This window comes from Lipophrys pholis (genome assembly GCF_963383615.2).
Source record: "Lipophrys pholis genome assembly, chromosome: 4".
NCBI lineage: Eukaryota > Metazoa > Chordata > Actinopteri > Blenniiformes > Blenniidae > Lipophrys > Lipophrys pholis.
In genome coordinates, this window is record NC_137637.1 from 13,174,737 (window position 1) to 13,196,717 (window position 21,981).

The 21,981-nt window shown below is 43.2% G+C and overlaps 1 protein-coding gene across 1 annotated transcript in view; it reads right to left on the bottom strand.

Annotated features, from left to right (window-relative positions):
- magi1b (membrane associated guanylate kinase, WW and PDZ domain containing 1b) overlaps window positions 1–21,981 on the bottom strand; it is a 166,948-nt gene that overhangs the window by 42,392 nt on the left and 102,575 nt on the right. The window contains 7 exon segments of the mRNA XM_080461088.1: window positions 986–1,101; window positions 2,060–2,117; window positions 5,927–5,962; window positions 6,776–6,858; window positions 9,902–10,127; window positions 13,201–13,443; window positions 16,532–16,651. Coding sequence (XP_080317214.1) covers window positions 986–1,101; window positions 2,060–2,117; window positions 5,927–5,962; window positions 6,776–6,858; window positions 9,902–10,127; window positions 13,201–13,443; window positions 16,532–16,651 — 882 coding nt within the window.

Sequence of the window (21,981 nt, forward strand, 5' to 3'; positions counted from 1 at the left end):
GCAACATCAAGTAGCACAGTAGCAATATTTGATATAAACCAGAAGCATTCAGAGTGTGGGAGAAGACGGGAGCACCACTGAGCATTAGGAGGGTCGTGGGGATGCCTTTTCCCAGCATGAATAGTTCCTTTTAGATTTTGTGGAAAACATAATGCCACAAACAAATGAGTGGACAGTAAAAATAACATTTAATTCATTGAAAAAAATACAGATTATCCACCGATTTCTTTTCGTTATAAGTGTTATAAAGACCAAACAAAATGAGAAAATTAAGTTGCAAACTATATATTAAGTAGGGCAATGTTAAGTATTGCAATACTCTTATTTTTTTTTTGAATTTAGCCTTTATTTCGCCAGGGGAACCACACTGAGATTAATGATCTATTTTACAAGTGTGTCCTGGTGTCGCTTTTATGATTTGTGATTAATACAAATATCATGTTTATGATGGTAATGTTTATATGCTTTCAGATTTGTATTGTTCCATGTGAATCTGTTCTTTTTGGTCTTTTTTTTCTGGATCTTAATGCTTCCGACATTCTTTCCGTGGCCACCAGGTGAAAGAAAAAAAAAACAATAAGGCCGTCAATGGATTTTCAATTTTCAGATCATGTGCATGTTGATATTTTGATAACGATACATTTGTGATAGATTGTGCAGCCCTGACATAAAGAGAGGGACCATCAATTTCAAATTGAAAACATCTAAGTAGCACATGAAGCTTTTTTTTATTTTTTGGATTATAGATGGTGTTATAATCGAGCAATCTACCATAAATTAGCACTTGGTGTGAAACAAACTCAGAAACTTGGGCGCTCGGCGGTTCTTTCTCCCCACACATCGAAAACCCCCGGCACAAACAGATACAGGCACTCTCACACATACAGACGCGTACGCAGTCGACTCATTCACACACATGAATAAAAAGAAAGGAAATGACGCCCTTGGTGGGGGCTTGTGAACGAACCTCGGATGTAGCGCTCACCTTCAGGTGGCTGCTGGCTTTGGGGCTGAGGCTGCTGAGGCGGCTGCTGCTCCAGCTGCCTGCGCCTCTTTGCCTCCAGCAGTGGATTCTCATACTGGGTCTTCCTGTTGATGTGACTTTGGGACGGCGGAGAAGAGGGGTGAGTGGATGGGGAGACAGCACAGAAGGAATGAATTATAGAAGATGAATAGGGCGCGAGAATAGACGACAGGATGTAGAGATCAGCGGGGAGGGGAGGGGAGTCAGACATGGAAGAGAGGATAGGGTAATAGAGGAGGGAGGGAGAGAAAGATCAGGTCAAGAAAGGAGGGAAGGAGAGGATAAGGTAATAGAGGAGGGAGGGAAGAAGAGCAGGTCAAAAAAATGAAGGGAGAAGAGGAGGCATACGGCGATAAGCTTCGATTAATTGTGACACGAGACACACGCGCTCAGCCTTTCACAGAAACTAGCTCTTTGAAAAGTGCACGGCACAGTCACGTCCGCAAATCACATCAAATAAACCCCTTCAGCAATGATGGCTTAATTCACAGCAAGCACAGGCACCTTTCATATCACACGCCCAGCACCGCCAGCTCTCCTGCTAACTCAACCAGAGCTGAGAAATTAAAGCTGAAAGATCCACAGCATACAGCCAATGAACAAAACTGTGAATAATGTATGTAGGGAAAGTATTTCAGAGACAAAAAAAAAAAAAAAGAAGAAGAAGAAATGCCACAGCTCTGAGCCCCCAGGTGCTGCTTTGAACAACATCAAAACACATGAAACATATTTGTAATAATGCTGAAGCCCACGGGCGTCACATAAGATGAGATCCGCACACATATGCACATGCACAAAACGCACGCACGCACAATATTTTCCCCAGTGGTGATGATGAAAACAAAATGGCCTACATTTTCAGGACCAAAAATAAAACGGGAGCGAAGTCTGGCTGTGATGTCAGAGCAGAACTGTAAACACTCAGGAGCGGCTCGGATTTACACTCCGGTTAAGAGCTGTGTGTCGCAGTAAAACTGTAGATTGTATTTATGTCGTTTTTTTTTTTTTGTGTCAGCATGCAGGCATGTCACTTACTCAACATAGTAGACCCCGTATACTGGGTCGTCTATTTTCTCCCATCCAGGGGGGAGTTCTGTAAAAAAAAAAAAGAGAGAGAGCAAGTGAGTCACAGGAAATAAAGAAATACTCCAAGCTTGTGAAGTTGCAGGAGAGCGCTTGTGTCTCTCCATTGTGTGTGTGTGCCTGTCAGTCAGGCTCCAGGGCCGGAGTGGCCCCATGGCCTCGACCGCCTGTCCACACCTCTGTCCCCTCACACTGCTGACATTTCCACACGTCAGACAAGAACAGAGCAAGGCCACCCCCCCCCCCCCACCCCCCCCTCCCCGGGAAAAGATGGAGGGATGAATGGAGAGTGAGAGGAGATGAAAGGAGTGAAGGAAAAGGTGAAGGGGTCGCTGGGAGGGGAAGTGGAATGGAGTCAGAAGTGACAGGTGTTTATAAAGGACAGGAGGGAAGTGGAACAAGCCTGGCTGGATGGATCAAGAAAATCTTCTTTTTTTTTTTTTTAACCTTTGATTCTCCTCATAGTCTCCATTAATAATTGAAAACCTTACAGATCTAATGTTGTGCCTCTTTTTTTTGTTGTTGTTGCACACCCGTCTACATGTGACAGAGTGAATCTGCTGCGGCCCTGACTTCACCCAACCCTTCCTCCTGCTTTGTCGACCCAGTTTGCATCTGAATGAGAATTTCACCCGAGCAGAGACTGCATCCAAAGAAGCTGCCTGCTCAGAAAGACTCACGTTTAACTGCACATTCACAAGAGAAGAAATTGGGTATCAGTCCGTGTTGTGCATGTTGCTGAAAACAGGTGAAACTACTGAAAATGGCGACAATCTCAACATGCAGTAGCTCTGCAAGTGAAAGTTGGGCTCAAAGAAATTCCATAGCTGTAACTAAGTTACAATAGTAATCAGTTACTATTTGATGCAACCAAATTCACCACACCAGCATGCAGTAAGATTTTTGCTGTGCCTTCTAGAGTTGACTCCTTGTTGCCAGAGACAGCGCAGCCATTGCCTCTGATTCACATCCAAAGCCTGATTACAGCGGCGCTGGCTATTGGCCGGCCTCCATGCAGATAATGTCAGAAGCTTCTAATTGGCTGCAAACACAGATTGTCCAATCTCCCTCCCCTGCGATGTATAAGGTTTACATATTATTGCCCTGGCCCAATTCTGCCTTTGCCCTGTGTGCGAATAGATGGTAATTCCAATCATCCAACTTGGAGAGCCCCCCCCCCCCCCCCCTTCTGCTTTCTAATAAGGAGGATCTTTGGCTGGAGTGGAGTCAGGAGCAGATGCAGTAAATTGAGGATGTTTAAGTGGTCTGAGCACACCACCACAGCTTACAGATTAGTCAGAGAAAAGCCATTCAGATAAGTCAAGCAGCCAAAGGCGGACGCAACTATTTCGTGAACGTGAACCCTGCTTATCATTATTGTACTTTCCACGGCAGGTGAATGCAGTTACCGATGAAAAGAAAATAAATAAAAGTGGGCGAGTGGAGAAGGAATACAAGGTTACAGCAGTGTGCGGTGGCAGAGGTGAGCCACCAAAGCCAGCTTGGTGAATTACCATTCAGATGTTTTGAACTGGAACGCTAAATGGGATGCAGTACCGCCTCACCTCACGCAAAATTTTAATCACCCACATGATTTCACAGTGCGCTAGTTCCGCCGCAGGAGGAGCACCTGTGTGTGTGTGTTAGTGTGTGTGTGTGTGTGTGTGTGTGTGTGTGTTAGTGTGTGTGTGTGTGTGTGTGTGTGTGTGTGTGTGTGTGTGTGTGTGTGTGTGTGTGTGTGTGTACGCAGAGTGCAAAGACAGCAGCAGCAGAGGACGTTCGAATCTGCAACCTTCCTTTAAAGTGCAACACACCCTTTTGATGTGTGTAAGCCCAAAATAGAAAGACAAGCGGAGAAATAAGCCTGTCACTCATTAGGCAGTGTTTTTCTTTCCGCCCCGTGTCCCTCTTCCCACATCCCATTTTCTAAAACATACTGTGAATTCATGGCGGGAGTCAGCCGTGATGAATTACATGTCTGCATCTCATTCTCTTGATACAGTGCTGTGATTGATTTCTCCTGAGTAACTTTGAGCCGCTGAGAGGAGCTCTGTGTGTGAGAATTTGTTTGTGTGTGCGTGTGTGTGTATGTGTGTGTGTGGCGGCACACATGAAATGCTTTTGTCTGCTTCTCCTCGGAGAGCTGCAGTTAATTGGGTTTCTTTGGCTCACCTGTACTGGATTGTGCTGATCGATAATTATCGAGCACGTTCATCCAGTTGTCTAATGGACGGGGAACTCGTCTGATCTGCCGGTTTTCAACGCACATAATTTAAAAAGCTCAACAATGGCAGCTGATGAAGAACCGGCCCATCAAATCAATGGATGTTTTATCCTTTAATATATTTTGGCTGAGGAGATGGCAGAGACAATCTACAAGGAGACTTGGTAGATGTTTCTCTGCTGCTGACCTCGTTCATATTACGTTTGGTAAATTTGCTCAGTTAATAAAGGAAAATATCGACTTATGGAGGGTTTAAAGGAGGATGAAATCCTCTTCTCAGCTCTGATGCTTGAATATGGTCCCTAATCCTTGGGCTACAACTTTTTTTTTTTAGAAATAAACTAAAACTTTTCTACTTCTTAAGCAGTAGTAATGCATAGATAAATCACACAATTACACTTATGTTGGCATTTCTGATGTGATCTCGTCTTCTGTACGTCGGTGCACCTCCAGTCTGTGTCAAAGCATGATTATGATAGTGATGATGATGATGATTGAAATGACAAAGACCTGCAACAATCATTACTCTGATATCTCCTCAAATGGAATGACATCATTCATTACCAGAGCGTAACACCGTCTCCAGACACCATTTATCGTGTAACAAGAGCCCTCACTGCTCTGTCTGATAGGCTAGTTAGTGTGCTGATGGGCATCGGGGAACAGAACCGGGGCCCGTTGCCGTCTGGCTCAGACACACATTAGGAAAATCATCGGCGTAACAATCCCCCTCGGATCCGCCTCGCCCTCTTATGTGTGAAATGACGATCCGCTGATGTGGGAGAGTTTTCTGCGAACGTGTTGGGAAGCGCGCGGCTGAGTTTTTACAATGCTGTTCAAGGCCACATGCAGAGTGTGTTTGACCCGAGAGTCACACACTGAAGGGGAGGCTGGGTAAATGTGAAGTGTTTCGCAAGCATAATGTCTCATTTCTAAATGATGGGAGTTACAGTCACCACCAGACAACACTTCCAGTGACACTGTACAAGCCACCGCTGGCGCACGGCATTATGGAAATGTGCACGAGGTATTGTCCCGACTGTATTTGCTTATTTTTTTGTTTATTCCATCCAAACTATTTCTTTAACCCTTTCTTGGGAAACTTATTACATTACAGTATGTAGCAAATGATGTGATAGAAATCAATTTGAAAGTTCAAAACGCATTTTTATACTATTCATTGCTCAGCAGTGGCTGCGTGGCAGATCAATTTCTCCCAATTATTTAAAGAAAATAGTGACCCAGTCCAGTATTTTGTATCTATGTCCTATATTATAGTATGAAAACATCCCAACTCCAACATTCAGTTAACACACTGGGTGTATATTTAAAAAGAGGGACTATTTTTACATATTTTCACTGGTGACACTGGTGCATTTGTGATTCTTTAATACAAAAAGGAGACAAAACACAACATTATTGTGTTATTATTCGGAGTGTGAGCTAGAAATGTCCTCCATTGTACAAGTGAGACAACCCTCATCCAGCATAAACAAAAGATTTAGGTGAAGACGGAATTATGTGCAAAAGGGACAACAGAGTGACCACATTTTCTTGAAGCAATACGAATAGTGTCAAAGACGTGCTGTTCCTACCGAGGTCATTGTCCAGCTCCTCTGTGTGTACCCCTTCTGCTCAGCAGGATCAGCAGTAGCAGCAGCAGCATGGGGGAAAGAACAGGAAGGGGCAGAAAAGGAGAAAAAGACAAATATCTGTGGGTCAGCTGGGTGTAATAGCAACATCTGGCCACTTGGTGGCAAGATTCAATCAAAGCCTGCTCGTCACCCAGTGACAGTGACCACCCAGGTTTACAATAATCACACTGCATGATTTTCCTTCAGATGACTGAAATGAGGTCTGTGGTTTGGAACAAACGGAAAGCTGGAAAAATTGTTTTTCAGGCTTGAATCATAAACCATTATTTAATTAAGCAATATGTTGGTGTGTGTAACTGCTTATTAATACTGTATATATGAGTGTGTACATTATGTACTAGAGGTAAACATCTTTGAACATGGCACTTTAATAGATTCAATTAAATCTGGTGTAACCTGTTTGTGCAGGATGGCACAAATGATACAGTCATTTGATTGAAGCTATGGGGTTTCAAATTCTGATCCCAAAAAAGAAAAAATAGGGAGTCTGGAGTAGAAGCAATGCCACCCTAATGCTGCTGCGCTCACCGTCTTCTGTGACCCAACACTGACACCTAAGGGCTACCAAGGGAAACTCCACTCTCCTCCTCAAGCCCAAGTATTATTGAGAAATCAGTCATTGAACGATTTAACACTCGACATCAAGACGTCACAGAATCAGACAGAGGATCATCAACTTAACATATTTGCCTGAATCATTTCTGACACGAGGGCTGAAACTAAAAAGATCGATGACACAAATTGTATCTAAACATGTTTGGATCAATTGTCGGTCTGACAAGAACGTACCATCATCTTCACATTCTTCCAGGGGTTTCTGAGGTTTGTCCAGGCACCGAGGGTCTATCCACGAGGTGGTCTTTGTGTTGTGGCTAAACAAGACACACAGCAAAATGATTAATTAGAAGTACGTGATTATATATAAGGACGTCTTCACATAGTCATATCAGCTATGTACAGGGAGAGATCTCAAAACATTCTACTTTCTATGTATGTACTGTATGTACTTGTATGTACTTGTTGAAGCGTGGATCAGTCATCGTTTTAAGGATCAGTTTATTGACCCACTCACAGATCATAGAAAGGGTGCGTCTGTTACATGGGATGAATCCGTTATATGATGAACACTAGTAGATATTATCTATATGGTGAAGAAACTTTGGATTTAGTGTCTCTCCCAAACACATTTTGACACATGGACAGGGTGAAGTGGAGACAAAACTACTATTTGGAATTGGATTAGGAGATGCTTTAACGTCTGATCCACAGTCCCTCTGTAGGTGGACTAGAACAAGTGTCAAACGTAAGGGCCGTGTGCAAACACCAACCAGCAGGAAGCTGCAATCCGGCCCACCAGATCGCTGTATTGTAAAAAATTTAATTTTTTTTTTAACAAATTTCTTAAGAGTAGTGAACACAAGACAACACCGAGACATGAACTGAGATATCAGTGATGCTGCCATGAAAGCTGGCTGCCTTGTAGCAGTCACACTGGCCTCAAAGCCATGCTGCGAGTTTCTAAAAACCTACAACAGCGAGAAGAGAAATTCTTTTGACGTTTCACTGCATTTTGCAGGTTTCATTGAAATTGGCTGCATGTTGTGATTGTAGTCATTTTCGCCAGTAATTGTTTGGTTTTCTGGAAATACACATTTTCATCATGTATACTCTATTTATACAACTATACTAAGTTGAAATTTAGAGGTTATTATGGCACTATTTGCCCGGTCCAGCCCTTTCAAGATGTAACTGGGCTGAATGTGGCCCCAGAACTAAACTATATTTAGTGCCCCTGAAAGCTTTCAAACATTTTCCTGAAAATTATCTGTGGGAGATCCGTCAGAAATGTGGGGTTTTGTTGGCATTAACGTGGATTTACAAGTTGCTCTTGACCTGAATCAGGGGCTTTGTGAAAGTTGTGACTTCAGATTGGCATTTTTTTTTTTTTCCCTCGATGAATCTTTGAGGTTCATTCGAGGTCAGAAGGTCACGATGTGTGGAAGCCGCTATTTTTTTGTGGAGCATCCTGTTATTTTTTCTCACCATTGCTCCGGTCCTTTTACCACGCGCTGCTCTTATTCATTGGCATGTGTGAAGCGGCTGCCATGGAAAGCATATTTCCAATGACGTCAGCTGCTCAGAAATGCCACGCTGGAGCAGCGAGTTCAGCGCAACATCACAAGTCAGACGATGTATGAATGCATCCGGGATAGCTCTTGTGCTTACTCTTTTTGAGTATAAATGATAAAAATTCGGACGGATTTAATTAACTTCATATGCACTGGAAACACTGGAGCTGAGCCGTCGTTACAATGAGCCATTAAAACACTCACAACATTTCTACATGCAGCGACAAACAACATTAAAACACTCTTTATTCTAATACGTCACACTGTGCACAGCCACCTTGGAAAGAGTAAGTGAAACTCAGGGTCCTCGAAGCTGCATCGTGTGTGTTTTTTTAAATATTGATTAAAAAGGAAGGTAGGTCTTCCATTATTTCTGCTCTCCAACCCAGACAATGGCCCTGATTTGAAAAGTCAAATGAATCAAAGCGTCAGTCTATGTACCAAACAGTATCGCATATGTTCTTTGGAATAGAGGGAGCAGATAAAGTTTTTGGTTAAAAAAAGAAGTGAAGCTGCCCAATATGTCGAGAAATTTATCGCAATATCAACGAGCACAAGATACAAACCCGCTGGATATATGTGAAGGTCCGAGGTCAGAAAGTGTGAAAGATCATTGTGTATCACACGTTTGGCTGATATCTCCGTTATATCACCTATCGGTCCACACTCCTGTCCTAAACTACACTCAACTTAAAAGACTGGAAAGAATGAGAAAGTGAGGTGAGGAACACTGGGGGGGGGGGGGGGGGGGGGGGGGGGGGGCTGAGTGTCTTTAAAACTCCCCCCTGATGGTTTTCATTGTGGGCATTAAAGCCACACAGAAAAAGAAGACGACACTACAAAGGTTTTCTCAAGGAATACCGTGGACGTAATTACGGTGAACAGGGTCGTCAACGTTTTATACATTGGTGACATGAACTCATTGGAGTCGAAGAATGAATGAACGAGCACATAACGATAAAAATAAATCTGCGGACGTGAGCTCGTGATGATCGGATCCAAGTCCGGCCGTCGATAAGCAGCAGAGCCATTAAAATCCACTTTGAGATACTTTGATTGAACCGGAAACAACCCAGAAACGGCGTTTCACTTTTGATGGTCCATTAGTGTCTGGAAGACGGAAGACGATAGTCCAATCCAGGCCGTCAGCATTTGTTTACAACGGTGAGAGAAGTCAAGGTGATCTCATGAGGGAAATGTTTTGGATAATAACGGTATAATATTACACAAAGACAAGTTTGGCCTTAAAAAACAGAAAGTAATGTTACATGTTCAATAGAGAACTGTTTTTTTCTCTCCAGCATTTGCAGTCTATTCAAGTCTGATGAATGTCAGCGAAAACGAGTTCAAGGTGAAAATGCGTCCCATTGTTTAGTTGACAATATCTGCTTAATTGTCCAACCGACAAACGTTTCAATGAAAGGCGAACATGAGAAGCATCATAAGAGACGTTTGGATTCTGGAGGAATTTGTTGGGATCTCGGTTCAGGCTGTGTTCAAATAAATGAGTTGATTGTTTCGCCACAAGCTGGACAGAAAGAAACAAGTAATGATGTCTTGTGTGAAGGAAGCGGCGACAAAATCTACACACAAATCGCTCGTGATTTGACGATTCAGTTCGATTAAATCGTGGCAAATGTGGCTCAATTTGAGCATGAAGCACTCCAAGATTTCTGAACACAGGCTATATTAAGCTGACACAATGACACAGAAGATGGTAGATTAAAACCGAATGAACACAATAAGCGAGAACAGTTCCAGCGCTTTTTTTCCTTGGGTTACTTACTCTATAAAGTAGACCTCTCCGTTCTCGGTGTAGGCCATCTCCCAGTTGTCAGGCAGAGGTCCCAGCGGGTCCTCCGGGGGAGGATGGCTCAGGTGAGAGTGTGTTTGCTGTGTGCTCTCCGTGGTGGCCGTTGGTGAGGGGGTTGTCCCAGCGTAGGACGGGTCACTCTGGCGGGGGACGTAGGGGCGCACCGGGTGAGGAATCTCGTCTAATTCACTGGAGTCTCCTGGAGGGATTAAGAGAGAAGAAAAGAAACCAGCTTTTAATTTAACGACTGTTCGGGGCCCAACATACTTACTGGGACCAAATGAATCCGAATGCCACAGGAAGAAACCGCAAACCATCAATCACAAGTGGGTTTGAGCCCAAAATGTAATTTTAAATTCTCACATTATCTGGATCAAACCTCAGTCTGTTCCAGTCAGAAGCAAACACGCAGAAGCTGCTTTTAGTTTTTAATTCACCAAATATTTGGAACAAAGTCCCTGAAAACTGCAGGATGCTGAAGACACTTCTGTTTGCTGCGGTCTTTCAGTAAAACTAGTTTTCGCGTTTTATGTTGCACTGTGTCTTTAACTCCTTTAGTTTCTCCCCCTTGTTCGTTAACATAAAGCACTTTGAATTGCATTGTTGCATGAGAATGCTCTTTTCTTGTTTCACCTAAGTAAGCTGAGCAAGTGACAGGAACCCAAACACAGCATGGGGAATATAAAGTTTGGGCGCTTTTCAAATTCCACACCACAAAAGAGTGCACACACGTCCATTATTTAAGTATTTTTGAGAAATCCGGATCTATGTAAAGTCTTTCCAAAGCTCCAACATGGAGTAAAAACCACCAGCTCCAACATGGAGTGGAAGCGTTTATCCAAAACTGCCTCCTACATTTATAAAGACACGTGAGGCCTGCTGAGTGGGCAGTTCACACCTCGACTCGTGGCCTCTGAAGTGCTATCACCTCGCTTCCTGTTATCTCCTTTTCACACTCACACTTGACTGGCACCCTCAGAGCTCGCACAATCGCAGATGGCAAGCAAACAACTTTTGGTTCCACCTTGGGAAGGAAAGAAGAAATAAAACACATGGTGGGAACAGCTTTCATCCGGGCCGAGTCCACCTCCTTACAAAGCCTCCTGGCCTACTAACACACAAGCAGGATAGAAACGGGGCTGTTGATGCTTTAGAAGCAGCAGGATGCTTCAAACAAACGTCTCAAACTTTAAGACGTTGCTCAGCCCGCCACCCTCTTCTGCTGGCAGCCAGGTGGCACTATTTTACATTTTTGGATGCACTCAAACCCAGATTCCACTTACTCACCAATCAAAGAAGCTCTTGTGTGCTGCAGCCACACCAAAGTCCTCTCTTCCTCTCTCTCTCGCTTTGTTCGTTCTCCTACTCCTTCTTTTCTCTGAGCTTATCCTCCTTCACAACATGCAAACCTCTTTTGCTTCTCTCCCTGCTTCTCTGTCCAATCCCACCCTGACCCCCCACCCCCCACCCCTGCTCGCTGTTATTTCCTGTTACCTTCTCCTTACTTCCATTCCTCTCTCCCACTGTCTCCATCACACCCTGTTATTCCGAGGAGCCCAAACACAATGTGCCGCGAGCTGGATCCCATCCCGGTCTGATCCTCTAAACTGAATCCAGCGCGGCGCGTCCTCGGGCTGCTGTTGACGACAGATCTGCCTGTAAACTCGCTGTTTGCTTAAAGGTGTCCTCAATCAGCTGTGAAAGTCTCAAGACGTGAGGAGGAGTTTCAAAAAGAACACCAACAACTGCAGCCATTGATTGGCTGCAGGCAAATTCTGCAAAGGTGCAAAAAACTGTCTAGGAAAAAAAAATATCAATAACAACTGCGATGCTTCATTTTTGGATGTCGCCTGTGTGAAGACGCCAAATTTAATTTAGTCTGGAGAGTGCTGGCAGCTTTGGAGGCCCCGTTCCCGCCCCGGATTTTGTGTCCAAATGAATGAAAATTGCATCTGAATCGATTGGAGACCAAATGCTGTTAACGCCTGGCTTCAGAATGCGCTTTAAATGTGTCTTGAGTGAACACTTGTTATTGGACGCCGCCTTCCTACCCGCCATGCGAAGCTACCAAGCGGGGAAAACGCACATCTGTGCAGAGGAGACTGCCAGAGAAGACAACTGCAGAGCCTCAGCTCCTGTACATCGGTGTTTATAAGAATACTCTAGGGTTGGGGGTTTTAGCCCCTTGCTAGGGATCCCTTGAAGGTTTCACTAAATTATATCTAAAGGAAGATTTTCTAACTCAACTCACAAGTGCAAGTCTGACTTTCTTTCAAAATTACTCTTATCTCCTGGTTAAAAAGAGGTCAATCGGCTGATACAACTTAACCCAGGAGAAAAAAATTTAACAATAAAATAAATCAACAAATTAAAAAAAAAGGCGTAGTTAAGAATTAAAATGACTCAAATTGATAAAACAGCTAAAAAAGGCTGAAATTCCTAAAACCATGAGAAAAACTTTTTAAAGGACAGCGAGTACACACTGGGCCAAATCTGGGCCGCAAGAGGCTCCAATCCAGAGCAAGAAAAACAGTCAAAAATTCAAAGAAAACACAGATTTACCAAAAAAAAAAACCACATGAAAAAGGTTTTTAAGAATAGCAGACACAACGCAACACTGAGATCCGAGCATAGATATCAGTGATGCTGCCCTCGTTGCTCAAAGTGATGTTATAAAAACATGTCAACAGGTTTCATTAAATTGGCTTTAAGTTGAGATTGTAGTTTTTTGAAAATAGAAGAATTTTCATCACATATACTCGGCGCCACGACAAAGAAAAACTTTAAAGTTAAAGATTACTATGGGACTATTTTACTGGTCCGGCCCACTAGAGATGAAATTAGGCGCTATGTGGCCCCTGAACTAATATGTACTTGCCACCGCTGCTCTAACATTTTGTGCAAAGTGCAAAATTAAAAAAAGGAGCAATTACCATTTTTATAAAGATTGTAAATGAAAACATGATAGTTTTGTAGAGAGTATGGCTTTAAATCGCAATCAGGTTTGCAATGTGTAGGTGTCCACAACTAAATAAGTGTTTAAATATCAACAAATAATTAAAAAGCATTTCCATTTTGTAAAACGAAAACAGTTGAAAGTTTGGGGGGGGGATAACAGTTGATAGCTAACACAGTGAAAGTGGGTCATTTTAAGTACAAATTACACAAATCAAATAATTTGCTTTACATTTCAGTTAGTCTCTGAATGACTTCATGCAGGCCGCTCAGGCACTTTCATGTGAAGGTCTGCTCTGATGTGCTTTTTGACATACCTGTAAAGCTGCTGTTCATGTCAGGGAGGTCCTCGTCGTCCTCCTGCGGCGGCTCTCCAGGCCCTATTCCAGCATTGTGCATGTCATTGTAGGACTTGCTGCGTCGAGGAGTGGAGTGCTGCGAGCCCGGCAGGCTACCGCTGAGCCCGTCTGGCAGTGGGGCATCACCGCCGCTACCGCTACTGCTAATCACTTTCCCACTGGGGGGCTGCACGGGCGGCTTGGGGGTCCCATAATAGTTACCTAGGCAACGGAGAAGGAGGTGGGGTAAAGATGGGGGGGGTGTAGAAGGAGGGCATGAGAGGAGGGGTCAAAAGCTTTGTGTGTGTGTGTGTGTGTGTGTGTGTGTGTGTGTGTGTGTGTGTGTGTGTGTGTGTGTGTGTGTGTGTGTGTGTGTGTGTGTGTGTGTGTGTTTTGGAGGAGGGTTTAGCCACGGCCTTTGTATGTAAATACTGAGTTGGTCTGTGGGGGAATGTTAAATCTCACATTTAAAGCTACAGTTTTCGTCTTGTTCCAGCTCAAAACTTTTAGGGAGACTCCCCACAATGATTTTCCAACACTTTTAAGCTTAATAAAGTTACAGCTTATGCAGTTCTTTTTCTTATTCTAAAAAAAAAATATTTCCATATAAAAAAAAAAATAAAAAATAAAACTGAGCAAACACGTAAATACAGAGCCTGTTTTCTTTTCAGCGAAGATTTTTTTCAATTGAAGCGATTTACAGTCGCACTCTTTTCTTGTGCCAGAGTTGCAGTTTTGGTTCAACTAAAAGGAGCGAATACATCCAGTAACCAAGTCATGATCATCCAAAGAGGAACTCAGGCAGACGTTTAGAGACTGTGCAATCTGAAAAACTGTCCCAATGAGCTAATAAAGCATCAGCATCCAATAGATCAACTTTTTTTCTCTTCCTGTGAAAAGACAGAATTTGTTCTGGTGCAGATCCGATGGAGAAAGTTTAATTTCAAGATAAAGAGGCAAAAGGAAAGTACTTTGTAAATGTCGTTTTTCCACAAAGGCAGTGAAAACATGCTTGAGAAACAATCATTAAAAGGCTTTTACTTGATTAACGTCGGCGATTATTTGAAACTTACAAAGAGTTTACTCATAATTTCACTGAAAGGCTTAATAACCATGGTTAAATATTATGTCTGGAGTCTTAAAACAGCTTAACACTAAATTAAAACATAACACTAAGTACAATATTAACCGTGTACTCTATTAAACGTTATCTCATCAAATTGAAGTCCAAGTTGTTGTTGATTGTATAATTTCAAAATGTTTTCTGTGACAAGACAATTCCTCTCGTTGAAAATCCTTGTAAAGACAATACTTTTTTGGATCACATGCACAATTATCACGCATTTTTTTAAATAGTGATGACGATAGTGATATGCAGTCGCTGGTAACCGAGGGAATGCTTCTGTATTTCAAACAGTTGCATAAAATAAGTCAACTTCCCACGTCTTCCCAGGATGAGGCAGCCTTCTTAACATGACAATTCAGGCTCAAATGCATCGTTTTCACACGTTTGTTTCCACCAGAAGCATTTCAAAAGGGGATTGATGCAAGTTTGAAATAATGAAGTGAAATACAACCCTTCAGAAACAACATCTAGGGCCGTAGGGCTCCGTCTGATTGGCCAAATTTGTTGACATGCAGATCATGAATGCACTGTGCATGGAATCCTCATTTATTGCAGTTCAGTCAGCAGTGTGTGATATGTTTACTGTGAATGCTGATTATGAAGGAAAAAAAGATTAGAAAATAAGGAATATGACAAAATAAATGCACAAATCTGTCCACTCTGGTGCATTTACATTACATGCACACACACATATGGAAGACGTGTTCATATCATGTCCTTACACGCCTGCACAAAATCAGACTTTTTATTGGCTGCGCTGAAACCTTTTCTCACCCTCATTGCCTGCTATTTTCCAATATGCCTCAAAAGATACTTTCCACAGCTCTGCAGAACGGCGCGGATCATGTTGCTTTCTGACCTCCACTAAGTAGTAGATAAAGTGAGTGCAGGAGTGCAGCATGCCAAGAATGACCAAACTAAAATCTCCTCACTTGAGGAAAAGACCTTCTCCGTGCGTACACCTTCTTACTGCATTGTGCGGATGTGATGCTGCAGAGGGGTGAAAGTTGAATGCTGCTACAAAGAGGGAGCGGTGCGGTCTTTGGCGTGGACAACAAAACCCGGCTGTGGTGTGGGCGGCCGTGTTCTGGAGTGCTGGCTGGAGGCAGAGCGGTGGACATGCTTTCTTCCCCGCTGTGCCAGCAGGTGTACCTGTCCACAAGTGGAGCGAATTGGCCTGGATGAGGGACCTACGTGCCTCGTTGCTGAGGCTGTGCAGTGAGTGGGCGAGGGTGAAGTGTCGGCCGGCGGTACTGAGAGACGTGGCGATATCTGCCACACCTGTCCTGAATGAGGTTAAATGCTATTTCGGCACGTTCGCCGAACGAGAAAAAACCGAAGAAGAATGTGTCAGGGGTCCGAAACAGTCGGTAATGCATGTCGTGCACAGAAGTGATTGCTCCAAACTCCCTTGAAGCTACAATGTCAGGATGTGAGTATAGTGTCACGGCCTCTATGCCAGGTCAGTTATTCATAAGAATGATAAAATGCACAGCCATTGCCAGAAGGTGGTGTGCTTAAAGTGATGTGGTTATCCACTACTCTAACATATGACTCCTGTATTAAGTTTCTTTTCTCATCTGTTTAGATGAGAAAACGTAGACTGATATGAGACAACTGGAGGGACCAGAAAGGTGGTGAGGTGGTGAGGTCGCAGTTGCATGTTCTCCCTGTGCAAGTAGTTTGGGAAAACATGCATTGGAGGTTCACTGGTCACCAGAACTTGCCTTGCCCTAGGGCCATATTCAGGTGGGATGGGCTCCAGCATCCTATGATCTTCAAGGCTCTTTTATGCTGGAGGTTATATGATGACCCTCGGCCTCCTGATGCAAGCTATATGAGTCCTACCTTATGTTTCTAAAAATCTCTCCTGATCATCCCCCCAAGGCAACAAAGTCGACCTCGGATTCAATCCGTACTGCAAAACACAGCTCGCTGATAATGCAGCACACAGTTTCAGAGTCCAAAGCTTGCTGGCTGACTCTTGTAGCAATGAAGGATGGGAGTGAGATGTTCAGCCTCACTGAAAGGAACACTATAGTAACGAGTCCAGCCTCACCTGTGGCGCCATCAAATGCCCTGCCGGATCCTACTCAACAAGCTAAATTAATATACATAAAGCAGTATAGAATGTGTGTTTAGTGAAGGCTGTTAACCAATTGGAAACCTGAATTTCTAACTTACCTTCATACGTTCCTATTTCCAACAAGGTCCCACTCTTCTCCAACTCCAGAAAGTCCTCTACTGAGAGGAAATTGTAATCCACGCCAGGAACTTCTCCTTCACGTGGGGCGCGGGTAGTACCTGAACACAAAATGGGAGACAGTAAAGATTAGTTGAAGAATTTTCTGTTGGCTTTCAGATTTTTGTGACTGAAACGTAGACTAAAGAAGAAAGATGTTTTGTTATGTGACATTTCATTCCTCCGATGGTCTAATGGTTACTTTGCAAAATGATCTGTGGCAACGAACAAGTAGTTGGAAACACATATATTTTAGAAAATACAATAATAAGGATTAACTTTCATTTGGAATTTCGTTGTACTTGCAATAATTCAGCCTGGAGTTCGGCTATGGTCTGAGCCAGGTTTCATCCAAACCTTTGCACAATCCCTTGCTTGAGATTCACACAATGATCATCAGGTAACGTCAGTGTTTTTTTTAGCAAATGCTACTGTCTTGCTACACTAACGTTGTGCAACAACTCACGGAAAAAATACAGAAGCAGCTTGAGTTGGAAACCTGATTTTTCTCTTTGCTCTTACTTTGCAAATGAAGGCAACTGAAGTTCACTCAAAAGTGTTTGAGATGATTTTTAAACATCTGAAAGTCACATATTTACCAACACTTGTGATTGTTTGAGCATAATGCAATTCAGATTCTGGGCTTGACCGATATTGCAGATCGTTTCCCATCAACCTCCTGCCCTACATTTTTCTGTTTTGTGCTTCTGGTTATCCATCGAGCCACCTTATATCCTCAGACATTGTCCAATGCAGGTTAGTGAGGGGGACTGGAGCCAATCCCAGATAAGAATGGGTCAAAGCCGGCAACACTCCATATAGATCGCCAATGATTCACACCTCAAACTAGGATCCATGCAGGCACAGTGGAAATACACTAAATCTGCACAGACCTAGCCCGGAATCGAACCCATAACGTAGAAGCCACAACATCCCTACAATGAAGCAGAAGTGCTAACCACTATCCCAATATGTGGCCTTGACTGGCTTAGTATTTCCGACACTGAATCGGTATAATTACTGATGGAGAAAAGAAGTATTTGTAGACTTGTTTGTTTTTGCTCCTTCACACCGGTGTTGTGTGAGGTCTAGCAGTAGCACCTTTGTGAGATCCTGCCATATGTTTGGCGTGCGTGTGTGTGTGTGTGTGTGTGTGTGTGTGTGTGTGTGTGTGTGTGTGTGTGTGTGTGTGTGTGTGTGTGTGTGTGTGTGTGTGTGTGTGTGTGTGTGTGTGTGTGTGTGTGTGTGTCTGTGTGTGTGTGTGTGTGTGGGTGTGGGTGTGGGTGTGTTCTGGCAGGTAGCCAGTGAGCTTGTAACACTTGCCTTTAATGGCTGCTAACAGTTGGTCGGGGTGGCAGCAATGGTAAACAACAGATTCACAGCTGAAGCAAATGTGACATGATAATGCTTCTTATTCACCACATGGCCCCACTCAACTCGACCTGCCTTCCTTAGGATTCCACCAGGAAAAAGCTGATCAATTATACGTAGAGCAAGTGACAAAGCAAATGTCTAACACGACACGTCCGACATGGACCCATCGTTGTTAGAGATCAATAAAGTAACTTTTCAATGAGGCATGCGGCTTTATTTGAAGCATCTACAGTCTACTACTAAATGTACTGTTTATAAACAAGGTTGTGTTTTGCGTCTGAAAAGAAGAAGCTGAATCGAAGAAGCGTCGGCCTTGATTATACAACGTTTGAAGTGAAAACACATCGGTTGAGAATTCTTTCCCGTTTACATGGGAATGTTTTGAAAACACGGAAATAGCAGAAACGCTGCTCGGCCACGAGTTGGCTCTGTTAATTTGTGTAATGAAACCATGCACATATGAGCACAGAGAAAAATATGCTATAAACATTAACAATAAGCGAGTATGCGGACATTCGTATGAACAAATGACAAACTTAAGACTGTTATTATGGAAACTCTGGAAAATAAAACTACAAAGCCCCAAACAAATATGAACTGGGAGTCATGGCACTCTGGGGGCCGCCATTGCTGCTATCGTCTATCTACTCGTGCAGAAGAACGGTTTACTGCAGCCGTGGCGGGCCGGTGCAGTAGCAGCACTACTGAAAAGTTGCATTTTCCCCTTGTTTCCATGGAGACGAGTCGGAGCGCTTTTGAAAAGCTTCACCTTGGGAGCTCTTTCTCGAAGAGTTGCTTTTTCAGTGGCTCCGAGCTCCGTTTTGTCACATAAACAGACACCCAAAACGCAACTTAAGTTGTCCCGTTTTCGTTTGAAAACATCACGTCAACAGGGTCTTACTCCATTCCAGGGTTGAGGGGCGATTCTGTTGTGGATTTGCATAGATCCAGGCGGACTATCACCAGCCGGGCTATCTCCAGAACCTGTGATGTCCCCCTTTAGTCCAAAGCCATGCATAATATATTAAATTGTGTCTCTACACTGAATGTGTGGGTAGTTGTCTCTTGTCGTGATGGAATTGTGAACTGTGCAAAGTGTACAATGCATTTGACCTGATGTAGGTATAGATGATGGTTGGATGGTTAGGTAAATGGATGGATGGAAGTTGTGCCTTCTTGATTTCAGGATACAATTTCAAAATCAAATGCCCAAATCCAACAGAAAACCAACTTGTCAGGTGATCGTACCCTGCAAAATGCAATATTTTCACAAGAAGCCAGCAAGATGCAGATCTTCCTGTTTGGTAGAGCACGATCAAGATGGCGATAAGATGATTCTATATGACGTTGCCTTGAAGACCAGCGACATTGACAGGCTATCTGTGCAGGAAATTAAAATCGAGAAAGCAAGCTTGTGCAAAAAGTGAAAAGAGTTGAATCAGGCTGGGGCCATGTGTTGGAAGAGCTGCAACTGTGGATTTCAGTGATGATGAATGTGTCTCTTAAAGATAATATTTCACTGTACTTTCTGTGCTCTCATCATTCATTTTGATCTTCGCCTTCCGCATGCTCAGCTCCATTCAATTGTTAGGTTGATATAAAGTTCTCTTCGGAGTTATATCCCCTTCTGTTGGAATTATTGTGTCCAACTACTAAAATGAAACATGGATTTAACAAAAACAAGCATTGAGACGGCGCTCATGTCAAAATATTTCTTTTTGATGATGATAGAGGGGCTTTCCCTTCTTCTTGGCTCACTTTCCTTTCTCTTCACTTCTATCTCATGATCTGTCTTATCTCCCAATCACTTTGTCACCTGTGGGCTGGTAAGCAATAAGCTGGTAAAAATAGCTGCGTGGGGATACGGGGAGAGGTTCCCATAGAAGCCACGTTCTGTGACACCGGTGATAAATCACCCATGTGCACACCCTCGGATGAAACGAGCACGTTACCCTCATACAAGCATGCCATACACATCGTGAGAAAAGCATGGTATTCATGTCAGAACACAAACCTTTCACATGCAAGATATTCAACATGAATTAGTTTACAATAGCCTGCATGATATTACATGTTTTCTTTGGGCTCATTCTGGCCCCGCACATTTAGGGAAATATCTTATCCTGCAACCCTGTAATTCATAGCTAATATCTCAACAACTGAGTGGAAATGGATTTAAAGCCAATCAAATTATTCTAAAAGCACTTTCCCTTGACACCAGGTCGTTAACCAAATGTCAACCTTGGTCGGTTGTCCTCCAGGCCGGAATATTCGGCAGACTATCAGTTGACTTCCCAAACAATAGCGCTCATTGATTGGACTCCATTGAGACACTGTTGCTCTTAGAAAACCAAATAGGAAGTGGAATTGTGACCAGTATATCAAAAGGGGCAGAAAAGCTCGGCATTGGCTCACACCCAGGGTTAAGACACTGTTATCGCTATAGGCCTAATTAATTCCAAACCCCTTCCCCACATTCCCCACAAAAGCTCCATTGACCGAGCTGTGGGGGGAAGGCAGGTTGAGACTTGTGCATTAAGCCTTCCGCGTGGAGTCGAGATTGGACGAGCCCGACGACAGCTCCTCCGGATGCCGACTTCTGAAATGCAGGGGAATCGGGAGGAGTAGGACTCTCAAAGCTAGGAGTTAGCATAATCCAGCTACTGGCGCGCACAATGAGGGCCTGAGAGATTTTGTTGGGGAGGGCGTCGATCTAACGCTGGCTGGCTTGTGGCTGAACAGCTTCAGTATCTTCACCGGCTGAGATGGCTGGGTGGGTGGGTGGGTGGTGTTCAAAACAAATCCATCATTAGCATTTCAGGAAGATGATCAAGGCGACCAATGTTGAGATACTGCCAGTCATAGTGCAGCGTAGGGAGCTCACGACGACTGCAGCATCAAAACTCCCGCCAACAAGAAATTCTTATGTACACAGCAGGAAATGATAAAAGACTTGGAAGGGGGTAGGACACAAAGTAAAAGTAGGAAAACATACATGTAGTATATGTCTCTTTAAGTAGAATGCCTCTGGGTTTCTGCTTTTGCAGAAAGAATAATTGAATAATGACAAAAATACCATTCTGTTGGCCTTCATATAGTTTCCTATTCCACAACTGCCTTTTCAAAGGTGTCCAGGTGATAGAGTGATCGCAAACCGAAAATGGCAGCTCTTCTCCTTGTTTCAAACTTAGATTATACATTTTTCTCAAGCGATCAGACCGTTCAGGGTGTCATTATTGGGGAATGTGAAAAGTTTCTCCTAAATACTGCTACAGTATTAATAAAGAGTCCTAAAGTGAGAGCCTGCTCTATCTGGGTGTAAATGCACGCAGGACTAAGCATGTGAGAAATATAAGAACCTGTAATCAGGGCTGCACATTATCAGGTCATTTTCAATTAGCATGGCATGAATTAACAGTCCATAGAAACACAGTTCATCACAATTCAGTCTTTTGCCATGTGTATATTGACCAGGTTGACGTTACGATATTTCTCTGCCGCCACTGAATAAATTAGAAATTTGACTTAATTGATTGTAACCATTCGTTACTGGGATCAGCAGAAAATGTATGTTTTTACTGGCATATTCCAATCTTTTTTTCTTTAACCGTGTCTGAGTCAGATCATTTAACAGCCGAGTTTGTTAAAATGAAGCCACACTTTGTGCTTCCAAGCAATCATATGTTAACACTGTAAGGCTAATGAAACATGCTTGTTTGCTTTATTGTTTCAGTAATTTTATTCAGTGAAGAATGTAATATAGCAAATATAGTAATATAGTCATGTGACACGACAAAAGGTCAGACTATCACTCTGAGCATACCAACATTAAAAAAAAAAAAAACCAACTGCTTCTTTCTCATCATATCATGAGATTTGTAATGAAACCACACACATGTGCATGGAGAACAATAAGCTAGAAACCTTAACAATGGCAAGTACACAGACATTTGTATATACAGACGACAAAGTGGGATTGCTATTACGGGTGACTCGACTACGAAACTACCAAGTCTGA